Source organism: Grus americana, chromosome 3, assembly GCF_028858705.1.
Source record: "Grus americana isolate bGruAme1 chromosome 3, bGruAme1.mat, whole genome shotgun sequence".
Classification (NCBI taxonomy): Eukaryota; Metazoa; Chordata; class Aves; order Gruiformes; family Gruidae; genus Grus; species Grus americana.
In genome coordinates this window covers 61,989,605-62,004,712 of record NC_072854.1, presented here as the reverse complement: position 1 = coordinate 62,004,712, position 15,108 = coordinate 61,989,605, and the positions used below count along the sequence as shown (strand labels likewise).

Here is a 15,108-nt window from a genome sequence, read left to right as displayed (position 1 = left end):
GTCTCGCTGGTTGGTTTCGAGTCTGTGTTAACAGCGATGAGAAACAGATCTGCAAACAGCTAGGGAAACTTCAGATTTAAATCACAAAAGCAGAGAAGTTTATAATGAGCTTTGGCACCTCTTAAGCTTAGGCAGCTGCTAAATTTCTGTGTTACTAGGGCACAACTTATGATTAAGGTTCGAAAGTCTATCTGTCTGGAATCTAGTCCCAAGTAACTGTAATTCTCATTCCAGGCCTATCTTATATCTGATCATAAAATCTAGATGACACATTGTGTTGAACTTTTGAAATATGAATTTAAAGGTGGTTGAAGTTTGTCCCTAACTTTCTAAATATGGAGAACAGAATATAAGGGATGATGCAGGGTGTAGAGCTCCAACCTGTCTGGGCTTTGCAGATGGAGAACTTATTACCAAGGTGTTTTAATCAGTGTTTACTGCAGGAGCAGTCACTTCAGAACTGGGTTTCATAGGTTATACTCTCACTTATATGGCAGCTTAGTGGCAGCTGCTATTAACTTGAGAGAAATCTCAACGCCTTCCTTCAATATTTCCTTGAAGTATTTTCCTGTTGGTCACTCATTCACAGTAACTGGATAGACAAGGAACGAGTGTGATACACAGAATCAAGATGAGCTAGCAAAAAATATTTCTTTGTGACAAAAGAAGTCCTGCCTGCTTACAAATCTGTATTTCTATCAAGCAGGTTAATTTCATAGAATCATGGAATGGTTTGGGTTGGAAGGAACCTTAAAGACCATCTAGTTCCAACCCTCCTGCCGTGGGTAGGGACATCCTCCACTAGACCACGTTGCCCAAAGCCCCATCCAACCTGGCCTTGAACACTTCCAGGGAGGGGGCATCCACAACTTCTCTGGGCAACCTGTTCCAGTGCCTCACCACTCTCACAGTGAAGAATTTCTTCCTCATATCTAATTTAAATGTCCCCTCCTTCAGCTTAAACCCATTGCCCCTTGTCCTATCACTACATACCCTTGTAAACAGTCCCTCTCCAGCTTTCCTGTAGGTCCCCTTCAGGTACTGGAAGGCTGCTATAAGGTCTCCCCAGAGCCTTCTCTTCTCCAGGCTGAACAACCCCAACTCTCTCAGCCTGTCCTCACAGGAGAGGTGCTCCAGCCCTCTGATCAGCTTCGTGGCCCTCCTCTGGATTCACTCCAACAGATCCATGTCCTTCTTATTTTGGGGCCCCAGAGCTGAACACATTACTCATACGCATTTATCATACTAGGGACATGCCTAGTAGGATGAGACCATTGAGTCCATATTTTGATTTTGGTTGGGTTTTTTTTCCTCCTCTTCTTGAAGAGCATGTAGCAAATTGTACAAGAGGAAATTGTTCTTTGAACAAATGGAAAGATGAAAGTAGCATAAGTAAAACAAACAAAAAGTGTAATTTAAAAGCTTTAAAATACGTTAATTTCAGACTTCTTACACCTGTGAAGATGAGGGGGAGCAGTTCTTTGAAATCTGACAGCTTCCTTATTTTAAAGAATTGATTCTCTGCGCGTAGCAAAAAGAGGGAAAACATTTTGTTTAAAAAATGTTCCCAAGAGGGAGCGAAATGGGAGTTGCATTCATCTACAGGGACAACTACAGTTGTAAGAGTAGGAAAAATATGGTTAGAGGAGTTAGGGGCCTCTTCTGCTTAGTTGGAAACATTTGACTCGTGTCTCTGACAGGAACTGTGCAAGAAGAAGTAACCAGACATGGTTTTTCCTCCCCCACGTACTTCTTCTCAAGTCTCACTCCCATGTGTGGGTCATTGAGGAAGCAGACTTGTATGCTTTTGTTTTGCTTTGCTCCTAATATTTTCTTTGTAGCTACCAAATATGTCACTCAGTGCAATCCCCGAAGAAAAGCAATAACGACACAGGCTAGATAGATAATTCTTATGTCTCCACTGGCATCTTAAGTTGGACTTTGGGAGCTGTTGGTTTAGAAGCATTTTAGAATGCTGTCATTTACTTGGGAACACAGAACAAAGCCTGACATTGATAAAGTACACACAGTCTTTGAGTTTGGGGGAATGTCTTGCTTGCCAACTGTAATCAGTTACAGAACCTATGCTCACTGAAGTGAGGCATTTATATTCCTTCCCTACCTCTCCCTTCCCAACTCCTCCAGTCTATAAAGGTCATGGCAGGATTTTGTGCAGTGGTAGTAGCAAAGTCAGTGAGAATGGCATAATCTACCCTTGCTCAGTATTGACAAGGTCGGTGATAAAGTATTTGACTTGTTCATGCACACTGAAAATGAGCCCAGCTGGAGAAACACACGCTCTGCATACAGCAAGATAATAAAAATAAAATTCAGTAGCCACAATCCACGTATGGCTAGAGGGGGTCTGCCTGGCTTTGAGAGATTCTTTCTCATAAGGACTCTTGCTTTCTGCTGACTTTCTTTTCTGTTCATTAAGATAGCCCAAACATCAATTCATATAGAGCACATTCGCAGAAGGTCAACTTGAACCAGCAGAGATCCATCTGTCATGTGATAGCTCTCCTGTGACAGCGAGTTTGTCCAATTTCTGTTGCATCCCAAGTTTTCTGTAAGCCAGTATTTTCACTGAATGTTGTTAAAATGGGAGTTGAGTTACAGCAATCATATGACTTTCCCTTTCACTTTATGTAACTGTAGAAAAGCATAAAGGTCAACGAAGCTGATCAGAGGGCTGGAGCACCTCTCCTATGAGGACAGGCTGAGAGAGTTGGGGTTGTTCAGCCTGGAGAAAAGGCGGCTCCGGGGAGATCTAATTGCGGCCTTCCAGTACCTGAAGGGGCCTACAGGAAAGCTGGAGAGGGACTGTTTGTCAGGGAGTGTAGTGACAGGACAAGGGGTAATGGGTTTAAGCTGAAGGAGGGGACATTTAAATTAGATATGAGGAAGAAATTCTTCACTGTGAGAGTGGTGAGGCACTGGAACAGGTTGCCCAGAGAGGTTGTGGCTGCCCCCTCCCTGGAAGTGTTCAAGGCCAGGTTGGATGGGGCTTTGGGCAACGTGGTCTAGTGGAGGGTGTCCCTGCCCATGGCAGGGGGGTTGGAACTAGATGATCTTTGAGGTCCCTTCCAACCCAAACCATTCTATGATTCTATAAACACACATCAAACCCTGAAGAGTATTAGAGTTCTGATATATGCCTTTTTTTTGTGGTTTAAACTTGGTAAGTAGCTAAAAAGTTCATCTAAAACAGGCTGAAACATTCATGAAAAAATACATCTGCCACTATATTTGTAACACCAACAGATCTGCATGATTATTCTTTGGCTATGGAAGGATACAGATGGGCAAGTGAAAAATAAATGAAATCACTGAGGTGTTGAAATCAGAGCCTGTGTGAAAACAGAATTCTGTTTTGTCTATATTTAAAGTGCGGTTTTGTGCAGGTGTGGTTTTAAAGCAAATAGGCTTAAAGTAGAGCTCGTTGAGACTTTTCATGATGATATTGTCAGAAATTTCCAATTAGCTGCAGTTAACCAGAATTTAACTTTGTGGGAACATGCTAGTTGGAACAAATCTCTTTTTTTATTATTGTTGCTGTTATCAGGAAGGTGTCTTGTATTTAGGATGAACGTTCAGTAAAACCTGGAAAAGGATGGTTATTTAGTGGGTTTAAGCATCCATTATGGTCCAACACATTCCATTTTGTGGAAGGCTGAGGAATCAAGCTTGAATCTGCTATATCCAAGTCATAACCTGAATATGGAGGATAATAGGAGGAGGACTTCAGATAGTTCGGGTCTTTCTAAATGCCTGTCTTTCTGCAATGAGGTGAAGTCATGAAGCCAACAGTTCTTTTAGAAATAAACTATTTCTGAAAACTTAAAGCCTGAATTATTTGCATGCTGTTCCTAAAGTCTTTCTTCTATGTAAAGCAGCATATATATTTAGGGTAGTATGCCTCACAGATTTGTTTATGAATTTGAAGAGTTTTGTTAATAGTTTTCTGTGTTTTCTCTTGTTTGTTAACAATATTTTGGTTCTATGGAAAATGGCATATGAAGCAGTGTCTTACGTGGATGACATTGCACAAGAGGGACAGGGATTTATTTGTGCTAGCAGCAGAACAGAGTGAGAAATGGGTTTTCCATGTACACCCCAGAGTGCTATTTGTGTCAGTATGTGCAGAAAAGGCAGAATTTTTCCTTGTCCTACACTGTTCTGCGTTACCTTAGTTATCTAGTGTGAGTGAGGTGGGGACAAAAGAGCTCTTTAAATTAAACCACCTTAGTTTGGAAGTGGTTTAAATAGCAGTTGTAAAGGCACCGTGCAATTCACAAATGTTGCAAGACATTTTTGTCTGCAACTGTTGCTTTTGCTGATGGAGCAAATATAAGTGGACTCACCTAGACAAGGTAACTTTTTCAAAACAGTCTGCATTTGCAGCAGAGAGGGGAAGGGATGTGACCAGGGTCCTCATGCTCCTTCCTATCTCTAGAGTTAAATTTCAGAGTCTTTCTAAGGTACTTAAAATACCTATTCCAGTTCAATTTGGTTGGATTTTCCTACTTATGGGCAGAAAAAGAGGAGAGTTGCATGGGAGTGTGATTATCTGGAGAGCCCTCAGACCAAATCTACTACAGAACTGCTGTGCTGGAGGCTGCACTCCCGTTACGGAATAAACCCAGGATGACTGCAAGTGACCCCCCGAGTGACAGCTACGTGCTTGTGTCGACCAGTCTGTGATATGTTGAATATCTTTGCTTCCATATTAGTTCCTGAGTTAGCTTCCTGTGCTAACAACCTGACCTCTTAAAAAAAACCCAAGTTTTCTTCATGTAGGTGACTTGGGTTCATGGTGTTTGTGCAGCTACTGTTTACTGCAGAATCGTGCATCATTTTCATAGCTTAATAAGCTACTGGTATTCTTTAGAGAGCTGTTCAAATTTTGGGGTTTCAGGGAGTTACCAGGGACATTTTAGGATATGAATATAAAGTGATTATAACTTGATTTAATGACTTCCCCTTGGCTGATCTGTAATAATTGATCACATGATCAGTTATTGTGCACTTAAACAAAGTGTATTTAGTGTGCTGTACACCCACAGTAGAAGAACAGGCACTACTTCAATCCAGCTTCACAGTGTCCTTGAAAGACCATTGTAAGCGGTAGTACACTAGCATGAAATAATGACAGCAGTACTGAAAAAACAGAAGGCAGATCCTGAACTCCAGACATTGTTGCTCATGTTTCTGGTCACTTGGGGGCATGATTCTATTTAGAAATGCTAGAAGCTCTAATAAAATCGAACAGGAAAGGGTACAAGACTTGATGTTTTCCCACTCTTCCATGCTTAAAAGTCTTTAGTCCTTAGAGCTCTGAAGACAATCTTCATTCCCATCCTCATTTTATTTTCTCCTTCCCATGCATACTTCAGTTACTGTTTCTCTGTGCCAATGTATTATCCTGTTTTAGAATAATCAGTGTTATATGTTGAGTTAAGATAGACTTAAAACCCAATTACTGACATTTTTAGATACTTGATTCCAATTAGGTGAGCTCTTGGACGTGGGAGTGCTTTTTACTAAACCGCAGTCTTTTGGCTGGTGTCTTGGATTTGATTCCTCTAGCAAACTGACCCTCTTGGTTAAAGTAGGGTTACCAAGGCGTACAACACTTTGACATTGTGATTTATTTAAAATTTTAGCGAGAGTGAACTACGCTGGTAGCTTTAAAAAGGTACTTATGCTTGTACAGAAAACTTCAATCTGCTGAATTTATTGCAAGTACATTAGGTTGCTATGTGTAACAGCTTTTATAAAAGATTGATCCAGGAATGTTTTCTGCAGTGTCTGTTCATCTTTAGTCAAGTACCCTCAGTCGACAGGCAGAAGGAAAACACATTAAATTCGATTTGAATAAATTGAGGAAGTCCGTTGTCCCTAGGCAGAAGCAGTTTGAACTGGGGTAATTTTTACAAATAATTCTTCTATTCCAATAACCTCCTCTGAAGTGACCCTGAAGTTTATTAAAGTCCGCACAACTTAATCTGTAACTGGATGTGCTGTTTGTTGACTCACTTGTTCAGCTGGAAACAAGTAGGAGATTCCTTCATAGTTACCCAACTAGTGGCAGCGCATGTGAGGTCTTTGACAAAGCATTTCTGAATGGTGACTCTACTGGTGATGTATACACTGCTTATTTGCAGTATGAAGCCATAGCTAAGCCTGAGCCTCATGTGGAGCAGACTTTCCTTTTGGTGCATACAAAGGAACGCTTTGCTGATTCTGTTTATTCTGCTTGGGCTCAGGAGCTAGGAAGATGACTGAAGATGAATGGCTTTAAATCCCCATTGTTAGTTTTAGTCCTGTGAACCTTAGGCAGTGACTAAAACCCTCTCTGTCCCTTTTTAAGTAAGAGACAGTGGCATGGAGGGGACGAACCTTCACCATTACAGTTAATATTTAGGAGCACCTGTAGCTGCTGGTTGGAACAGTGCTCTGCTCCTTTTTCCTCTGACAGGTTCCCAGCCTGGCTGTTCTGTAAGGCAGGTTTCATTGTACTTGCCCTGCCTGCTTGTCTGGTTCTTGTCCTCTGCAGTACAATGCCTCCGTGTTTGTTGCTCCTGCTGCTGCCAATGTTTTTTCCAAGCACACCCAATGGGTGCCACATTTCCTGTGGAAGCATTAGACTGTAGCTTTATGAAACTGGGCAATGCGGTGGGTCTCACTTGGACTGTGGCACTGAAGGAAACTGCAGTCTTGTGTGATCCACGTAAGAAGTGAGGTTCCAGGCTGCAAAGTGGTAATAACACTCGTTAAACACCTTTTTTCCCCCAATTTCATGCTTCTATGTTGTGGCCTCCTTTTCAGGACTCTCTGGGTTATGTGTTGATTCACCTCACTCTCCAGCTGTAAAGCTGCAACAAGCTTGGTCATGGCCACTTGAGGGTTTAAAGTTTGGTTTTCCAAATGTTATATAGACTGGAGGTTGAGATGGGAGGACAGCTGATTGTAGGTAGCCTAGGAAAGCTTCTCTCCTGTAGCTGGAGTTACTATTAAGTCTTCCAAAATAAGACCATTCTCAGTTTCCCTTGTCTCATGCTAGGGATGAGTGTGGTGCTTGGATGCTTCTCAGCCTTGCCAGAGAAGGTGGGTGACTTACAGTCTGCTCTTATTTCCTTCCTCTTAGTTCTTTGCCTTTCAAACATTAGGATTTTACTCAAGAGTTTAGGGGTCAAGGGTTTTTTTACCTTCTGCAACAATACTATGGTGTTACAGCCTGTACAGTGATTACTAATTCTCAGTTGGGGGTAACTTTGTTGCTCCTGTGTTCTTAGAGGCAAGAAGTTGTTTACATTTTGCTCTTCATTGTATTAATGTCTTTATTTATATCTCTATTTTAATTTGAAACTTCCTGTGTGATCTTAAACACTTTCATGTTCAAGGAGCAGAACCAGCGGTTATGTCAACATGGATTTACTTGTGGTAATGGAGCAGCTTTGCAGAGGTGGCTGAAAAACAAGGGAAGATGAGGATAGAGGAGATGAAACTTTCTTCTTTCCCAGCCAACTAAAAGCCAGCTGTTAAGCAAGGATAGTATAGTATGTGAAATACTATTTTTTTTCATAGATAAAAACATATCTATTGCAGATCTGGCAAGAACATGTTTCTCAAATACTCCTACCTGTTAAAAAAAATGTTAATATTTCCACTGTAAATCTCACTACTCCTGTAACTCATGTAGAGAAAAGGAGGCCTTTTGTATGAGACAGTATTAATATTTTTTTCCTGTGCTCTTTTTTTTGTTCTCTTTAACTAGAGGGAGAGCCTCCACTGACTAGAAATGGAACCACTGTTTGGCTTAGTAAAAGTAAACATGAGCTGACTCTTAAATAATTTTCTCTGTAGAAATTCAGGTTAGGTCTTAAGTGTTTCTCTGGCTCATCATTAACCGTGTCTGACCTGTTCCTGAGCATGTGACCAGTCTGAGAGTAGCTGAGTAGCTTTCATCAGCTAATAGTTATGTATTATGAAATCCAGATCAGGAATGCCACAAAGACAAGTGAAAAGTCTTCTTACTAATATGATATTGCTTCTTTGTCATACAAGATTCATTTTCAGGTGGAAACAGTGAGATTTTTTTTCTTCTGCATTTGAGACAGCGGTTGCTTGGAGAAAATGCATTTTTTGCTTGTGTGGTGTCATGCACCCTGCTTCCCACGCTGCGCAGTTCCCAAGGGGGACTTGCCTTGTGCAGTGGCTCATTGCCAGCCCATAGCTGGCAAGGTGCTGCTCCTGCAGGGTTGCCATATGAGCCTTGAAAGAGCTGTTGATCTCCATTATATGCAAACATCTACCCTGATCTTCAGTGTAGAAGTGGCTGCAGGAGTTAGCACGCCTGGATGGGGACTGTTGCCATATCCTGGTGACTTTGGTGAAGAATGCCTGTGTACACACAGTGTGTGCCATTTTGCAGCTTCAGAGCAAAGTTCAGCAGCTAGCTGTACGTACCCAAGGAACCTGAGCTAAAGTGTCAGACTTTGCACTATAATGGATTAAAATCATGCACAAGATCCAGTCAGGCTCTGTTACAGGATTGGTAATGCCCAGAAGGACGGGGCGACCTCTGGTAGTCATATTACTCCTGTCTTTCAGAGCTGCTTGGGAAGTTGGAAGAATCGGGAAGTGGAGAAAGTAAAACCGTAAAGGGTGAGGTAACCTAGGAACCTGTGAAAACTGTGCTCTGATCTTTGGTCCCTGGCCATTACCAGTATGTTTACAGAGCAGTGCTAGGACTTTGTGAGTTGGGCCTAAGCTCTCCGGGACACTTGAGCATTACTGATAGATTGAGAGGCACCAAAGCAGCTGCCAGATGCCTTGATGTGCCAGCCTGAAGTCCCTGCACAGAGGTAAAAGCTGATTAAGTGAAGGAGGCAGTACCATTATAAATATCACCATCAGCAGCAAAGCTGAGAACTTAAGGGCCTCTGTTTTATGAAAAGTAATCCCAGGTGTCCAGCAGTTTTGCTCTCCATTTTCAGTGCTAAGACCTTCTCCCTGCTTGTTTTCCAAATAGGGCAGAGAAAGGAGCCAGCAGAGATGTTTCTACAGTCTAACCTTCAGGAGGAGAGGCTAAGGCTACCCTGCTTTTCCCTTGAGGAAAGGAAGGGATAGTGACTTTTATCTAAGAAATTTCAAAGCCAATTTGTGCTTTGAATCAAATTCTGTAAGATCTCTGTGTGTACATGTGAGGGAACAAGACATTTCACCTCTGTGATCCAGGTGGTAATGTCCTAAAGCTTATTTTAAAGTTTGTTTTATCAGTAAAGCTGTACGAGTTCATGAGTCTAGACAAATGTGTGGTGTTTGGGTGGTTTTGTGATTATTTGTGTAATACCATATCAAATGTTTGAATTAGTAGTAACTACAGTAAGAAATCTATAAGAAAACCCCAAGACAACCCCAAAGAATTATAAGACTACGTAAGAAATATATTTTTTAGCCTGTATACACTCTAGCATGTTTATATTAACATGGACTACAAAGGATGGATTTCTTTAACTCATCAACATGCAGGTATGTACTGTAAATTAAGATTTTGGGAAGGCCAGCTTCTCTGCTTCCTGTGTTATACTGGTCCTACGAACTTGCTTTTGGCTTTTTCATGAAGTGAATTTTTCATTCTTCAGGAGTGCTGTTGGAGAATATTGGCCACAATTTACTTTTACTGCTCCACCTTTTTTCTGTTTGCTTACTTGAATTCAATGCAGCATACTTCATATGAACAAAAAATTGAAAAGAGAAATGCTGTGGGGTTTTTTCTGAATAATACCCTTATTGTGAAAGGTTAAGGTGGAAAATGCTAAATTACAGGAAGCCCAGACTAATTAGTGTCAGTTCAGTTCTTTGGTTTTTTAGTATATCTTATTTTTTTTCCCCTTGAGGTTTGAAAGCCTGTTAGCACTTTGCTATTTTGATGAATACTTACCGACTTCTTGGTAAAAGGTGTTTTAATTTTGTGCTGAATTCTTGAATCACAAGATCTGAACTGGAATGAACTTCCCTCTGCCTGGAATTGTATAGCTGACCAGCTACGCAGTGCTGCCTTTTAATTTCCTCTCAATTATCTACTTGTATTCAGTTTAGAAGTAGGAAAGATATCTAACTAACTGGGAATGCAAATATTTTAAGTAGAGGCTTTGTTCCAGAGCATTTTTCAAGTGAGACCCTTTATTTAAAACACTAACCTCGATTTTCTTTATTTGCAGTTAAATAATGCATCTCTAGGTGGCGGTAGGACACACCAATATTTTTTCTGTCTGCAGAACAGCTGTTAACAAGAGTGCTTGCAGTTTGTTTTGGGTTTGGTTTTTTATTTGTTCTCCCTGTAAAAGAACATACAGAATACCTGAGCACCTCGGCTCATGAATCAGATGGGAGAGTGCCTTGGAACAAATAAAGGATCGTTTGTGTTCAGTTTTATAGATGTTAAAACTTCACACTGTTGAAGAGAACACAGGCCAGTTACCTATTTGTTTGTTTGTTTTAAAACAATGCGTTACACTGAAGATAAAAAAAAGAGGCTTAATTGCCCCCAGTCAGTATTTACCGGTAGGTGTGACCAGCTCCAGCTGCCAAGGAGCAGCAGGGAGGGAGGACCCCCCATCCCATCCCATCCCATCCCATCCCATCCCGCAGGTAGGAGGCCCCCACTGGGCTCGACGGCAGGTGGCGACTGTAGAAAAAATTCTACAGTTTTCACTTATGTTTTGCTGCTTTTCAGCTCAATTAAAATAAAAGCTGTGTGAAACTCATCTTACAGTGCTGTTCCCCCTCAGTAATTTTTTAGTAGCTCATGCCCACTCAATTCCCCCAAGGACTTCTGCCTTGAGGTATTTCATTTTCACCTCATGCAAACCTTGGGGACTAACTTTCCCCTTTTTTTGATATCTTCATTACCTGGGTGTGCACAGAGAGAAATGGCTACAGCAGTCATTGACATGTTACGTAAAGCAGTGTAGAAAATCCAATATAATTTAATTTACTGGAGACTTGTTATGGAGCAAAGATTAGAATTAATATTATTACTAACAATGTTCTAAGGAATTCCAGTTTTATCTAACTGCTTAACGTAAGTCACAGGTAACTTTCTGCTTGTAACTGAAGTTGTGTCTGTTACAGATCTCTTCCATGGTAGAGGGAAAAATACTTTTTTTAATGGTTTTCTTCATTACTTAGAGATGTCTTTTACTGCAATTTTAACTGTATTTAGGGAAAAAAATAGCGTGCTAGTCAAGTGAGGATTCCATGTACTATCATACCGTCATGTTTTCTGCTGACTGTGTGATAGACCAATCTGTCTTGGGAGGGCCACAGAAACACAGAGAAAACAAGTCTACTCCTAGCTGAGATCAAGCAAAAATAAGTTACTTTTCTTATGTATTCTTTCATTTTAGAAGATGTGAGGGTGTTAAGCTGAGATAAAGCACGTTGAGGATATTAGTTTTGTAGTGTGATAAACTGCATATCCTTGAAGTGTCTGTCCATTTTTCTCCTTGCTTTTTCATGTGACAGCGAAATATATTATGCTGAAAATAAGGCTCAGATGATGTATCACTTTTTGTCATTCAAAACTAATATAGTTTATGAAATACACTTAAAAATTACTGGTGGTTTGCATGCCACATTTTAAAATGTAAAGATCTCAAAATTACAATTTAAACCTAGACACCTGATGACTTTTTTTTTTTTTGGTGTACTGTAAGCCCATGAATGCTTTGTTGTTGTCTCTTATCAATGTACTGGTTCTGCAATATTTGTGTATGATAATGTCATGGCAGTTGTTCATATGGCTTTCCAAAATGACATGCATAAAATATGATTAAGCTAGAAAAGAACTGTGCTGCTTATTTTAAAAATTAATATTAAAAGGCCTGATGTATACTTATTATAGTGAAACTATTAACTGATTTTTAAATTGCGCGTTTCTACCTAGACACTTTAATACCTTCTCATGCTTTATAAGAAACCTTGGACTTTGTCTTTGAGTTGGCAAAAACCATCACTAGTTGTTCTGGGACTTCTTAAGCAGAGTCTTTGTAGTGGGTTGAAAAAGTCTTGAGTATCAGTTTATGTCAACTTTTATGGCTTTAGAATTGTCAAGCAAAAATGCGTAAAGTTAAGTGGGAATTGTCTGTGCCCCATTAAAATTTCTCTTCATCTTCACAAACAGCTGCCGAAATACAAAGAATACTACATCAGCTTGGAACACCACAAGATACGCCTGAGTTGAGGCAACAGCTGTGAGTACTTCACATGAAAATGTTTCGTTTCATTTCACTGCATTGTAAACAGTCTCCTGGTAGATGATGAGGTGGTTTTTTGTTAGGCAGAGTGCTTGATCTCATCGAGAAAGGTGAGTATAGAGAAATGCTTGAAATTTAAATGCTGCGATGCCCTTTTTAAAATTAATCTTGGATAGTCTTTGCAAAGTAGAGCCAGCTGGTTTGCCTGTTTACATTGCCTGCAGCATCCGTACGTCTATAAAACCTATCCTGTATGCTAGCAAAGGGAAAGGGGCCGGAACAAAAAGCAATGTCACATTTTTAAAAACAAACACTCACACCCTTCTGCGCCAGTCAGCTCTTCACATCTATCTGTATAAGTTTCACAGGGTAATGAATATATTGGGTTTTGTGAGATTTGATACTGGGGCAGACAGAGGAATGTCATCTTAGCAATGAAAGCAACAGTAAGGGATGACATTATAGAATAAACATGTACCAGAAATACTAGAATAGCAGCAGTGAATAAGGCTCCAAGGCAGATGTGCTGTGGTTCAGTCACCTGAAGGTGGACTTCCATTAATATGCCACTAGCAGAGACAGTCAACTGCTCTCCACTTCTCTGCGCAGTCTAATGAACCAGTATGTTTTTTTCCGTTAAACTCCTTTACCACATTAATCTCGGCATCATAAATGCATGCAGGCAACGTGTTGCGCTAACCCTGTGGGTGAGAGAGTTGGCAGCCTTCAGTGTCGTTAATGCCACGCTGTGGCTGTTGAACAGGAGGGGGAGGAGGTGTGTGTTGGACCAAAGGCATCACATTCATTTCGTATTGCTTTATAATAGCCCGAGTTCAGGGCTCATAACGTTAGCCAGGTACAATGCACAGTGGGTGTCCTACTGAACACTGTGAATAGGTGAAGATCAACATACACAGTTTATGCAATAACCAGACAGGATCTAGGCATAAATTCACAACTAAACTGGGTAGAAACTGCTGTGAACTGATGTTCCACTCCCTTTCTGGAGGTAATATATATGGTAAGCTTCCTTGAGTTTTCATCTGTCTTTTTCACTTGTCTGAACATTTGGCCCTTCCTGTCGTGTTGGTATGTATCTGAAGAGTTATTTGATTATTTTAAATATTGATGTTGATTGTTTGCTAATAGCTTTCCAGATAAAACCTTTTTATATACACTGGGGAGAGGATACAAAAGTAGGCAAAGAGTTTTAGTTGCTCCAGGAAAAAAGTATGAAAATTGGTAAAGGAGTATGTGATAATATCAGAAGCAAAGAGACAAAAAACTAAAAATAGCAATGCTGTTGAAGAAGAGGCTTTTTTTTAAGCACTATTAAAGCTATTAGTAAATAATGATGTTTTCAGCTAACTTTGCAGCTATTGTATCATAGGAGAATATAGATCTCTTTGGATAAGTGTCCCCGTAACTATCAGGAATTGACCTTTCATGAACTGTGGTATTGGAATTATATTCAAGCCATAGTATGTTCTTCCACAGAGAAAAGACTTGGTCTTTTCTACAGTTATTCTGAACTCAGAAATGACCGGATGTTTCTAACTATTGATAGCCTCAAAAGGACTTTGAAAAGCATGTTTAGATATTCATAATAACTAGAAACCTATTGCTGTGCATTAGGAAAATAGAAGGGAAAAAAAGGTGAGTAATGAGATGCTGTCGCACTGAGGAACACACACACCTTCAGCATCTGTCCTGCCTGGAATCCATGGTGTCACGCCTTTACAATGAGGAACAGAATAAAGATGGCTTCGTGCACTTCAGAGAAGCATTTAGTACTGCTGCTTTTCTGAGAATCAGTGAAATTCAAACAAAGTAAGCCAATGGTCTCTACTAAAACTTTGCTTTTGGTTTCAGGCAACAGAAGCAGCAATACACCAACCAGCTCGCCAAAGAAACTGACAAATACATTAAAGAGTTTGGATCTTTGCCGGCAACAAGTGAACAGGTATAAAACCAAAGAGCATGTCTTGTTTGACTATCATGTTGGCTCATGTAGAGTACTTCAGTACTTGAGTGACTTCAGTTCTGCGTGCCTATTTTTGTACTCCTCACTAGGCTTTCAAAGCGCTGTTTAGTTAAGACATTTGCACAACAGGGACACTTACTACATGAGAATATTTTGTTGCAGTCCAGACTTGTTCCAAAGTTGTTTTTATGTATCAGGAATGAGGTAGTTTGACTGAAATGGTAGGAATCAAGACAGTGGGCTGTGCCTGTGATTTCAGGTAGCTGGGCACTTTGTAATCCGTTGCAGTGATGATACGTCTGACTCCACAGGCACTCTCACTGCTTCCAGGGTCAAGGAGTTGTGTGCCAAAACTGCTTGCAGGTCAGGTGGCCAGACCTGTTCATCCACTCCAAGTAATTTGATTATGCACAGTAGGTCTGTTCTACATCACTCAGATCAGCATATATGTTATGTCCTGTGCACAGGCTTTTTCCTTTCTTAAGAGGAGTGGGTACAGGACCTGTTACTAAAACAACCTGTGCAGTCTTTAAACTGCTTCTTTCCCAGGTTTGTGTAAAATCTCAGCAGGAGGTAACATGTGAAGTGCCTGTTGACATTAGCACACTCCTGTCTGCTATCCTATGGTTTCTTATCCTAGTGAAATCTGTCACTTAAATAAAGGAAGAGCAACAGGATCCCTGAAAATGTGGATTCAGGTTATTGTCACTCAAACAACTTGCCTGATCTGTGGTTGGTCACCAGGGAGCCTTTAGGAAAATGAATTGTCCGGAAACACTGAATTCAAATGGCAGGCCATGATCCACATGTGCTCATCCAGTCGAGTTGTAAACTTCTAATGGAGGTGTTAAAACTTGG

At 40.6% G+C, this 15,108-nt stretch overlaps 1 protein-coding gene across 5 annotated transcripts in view; it reads left to right on the top strand.

Annotated features, from left to right (window-relative positions):
- Positions 1-15,108, top strand: part of STX7 (syntaxin 7) — a 36,088-nt gene that overhangs the window by 10,982 nt on the left and 9,998 nt on the right. For all 5 annotated transcript variants that reach the window (XM_054820002.1, XM_054819999.1, XM_054820000.1 and 2 more), the window contains 2 exons: positions 12,194-12,263; positions 14,139-14,229. In XM_054820002.1, the coding sequence (XP_054675977.1) occupies positions 12,194-12,263; positions 14,139-14,229 (161 nt within the window). The remainder of the gene's footprint in view (positions 1-12,193; positions 12,264-14,138; positions 14,230-15,108) is intronic.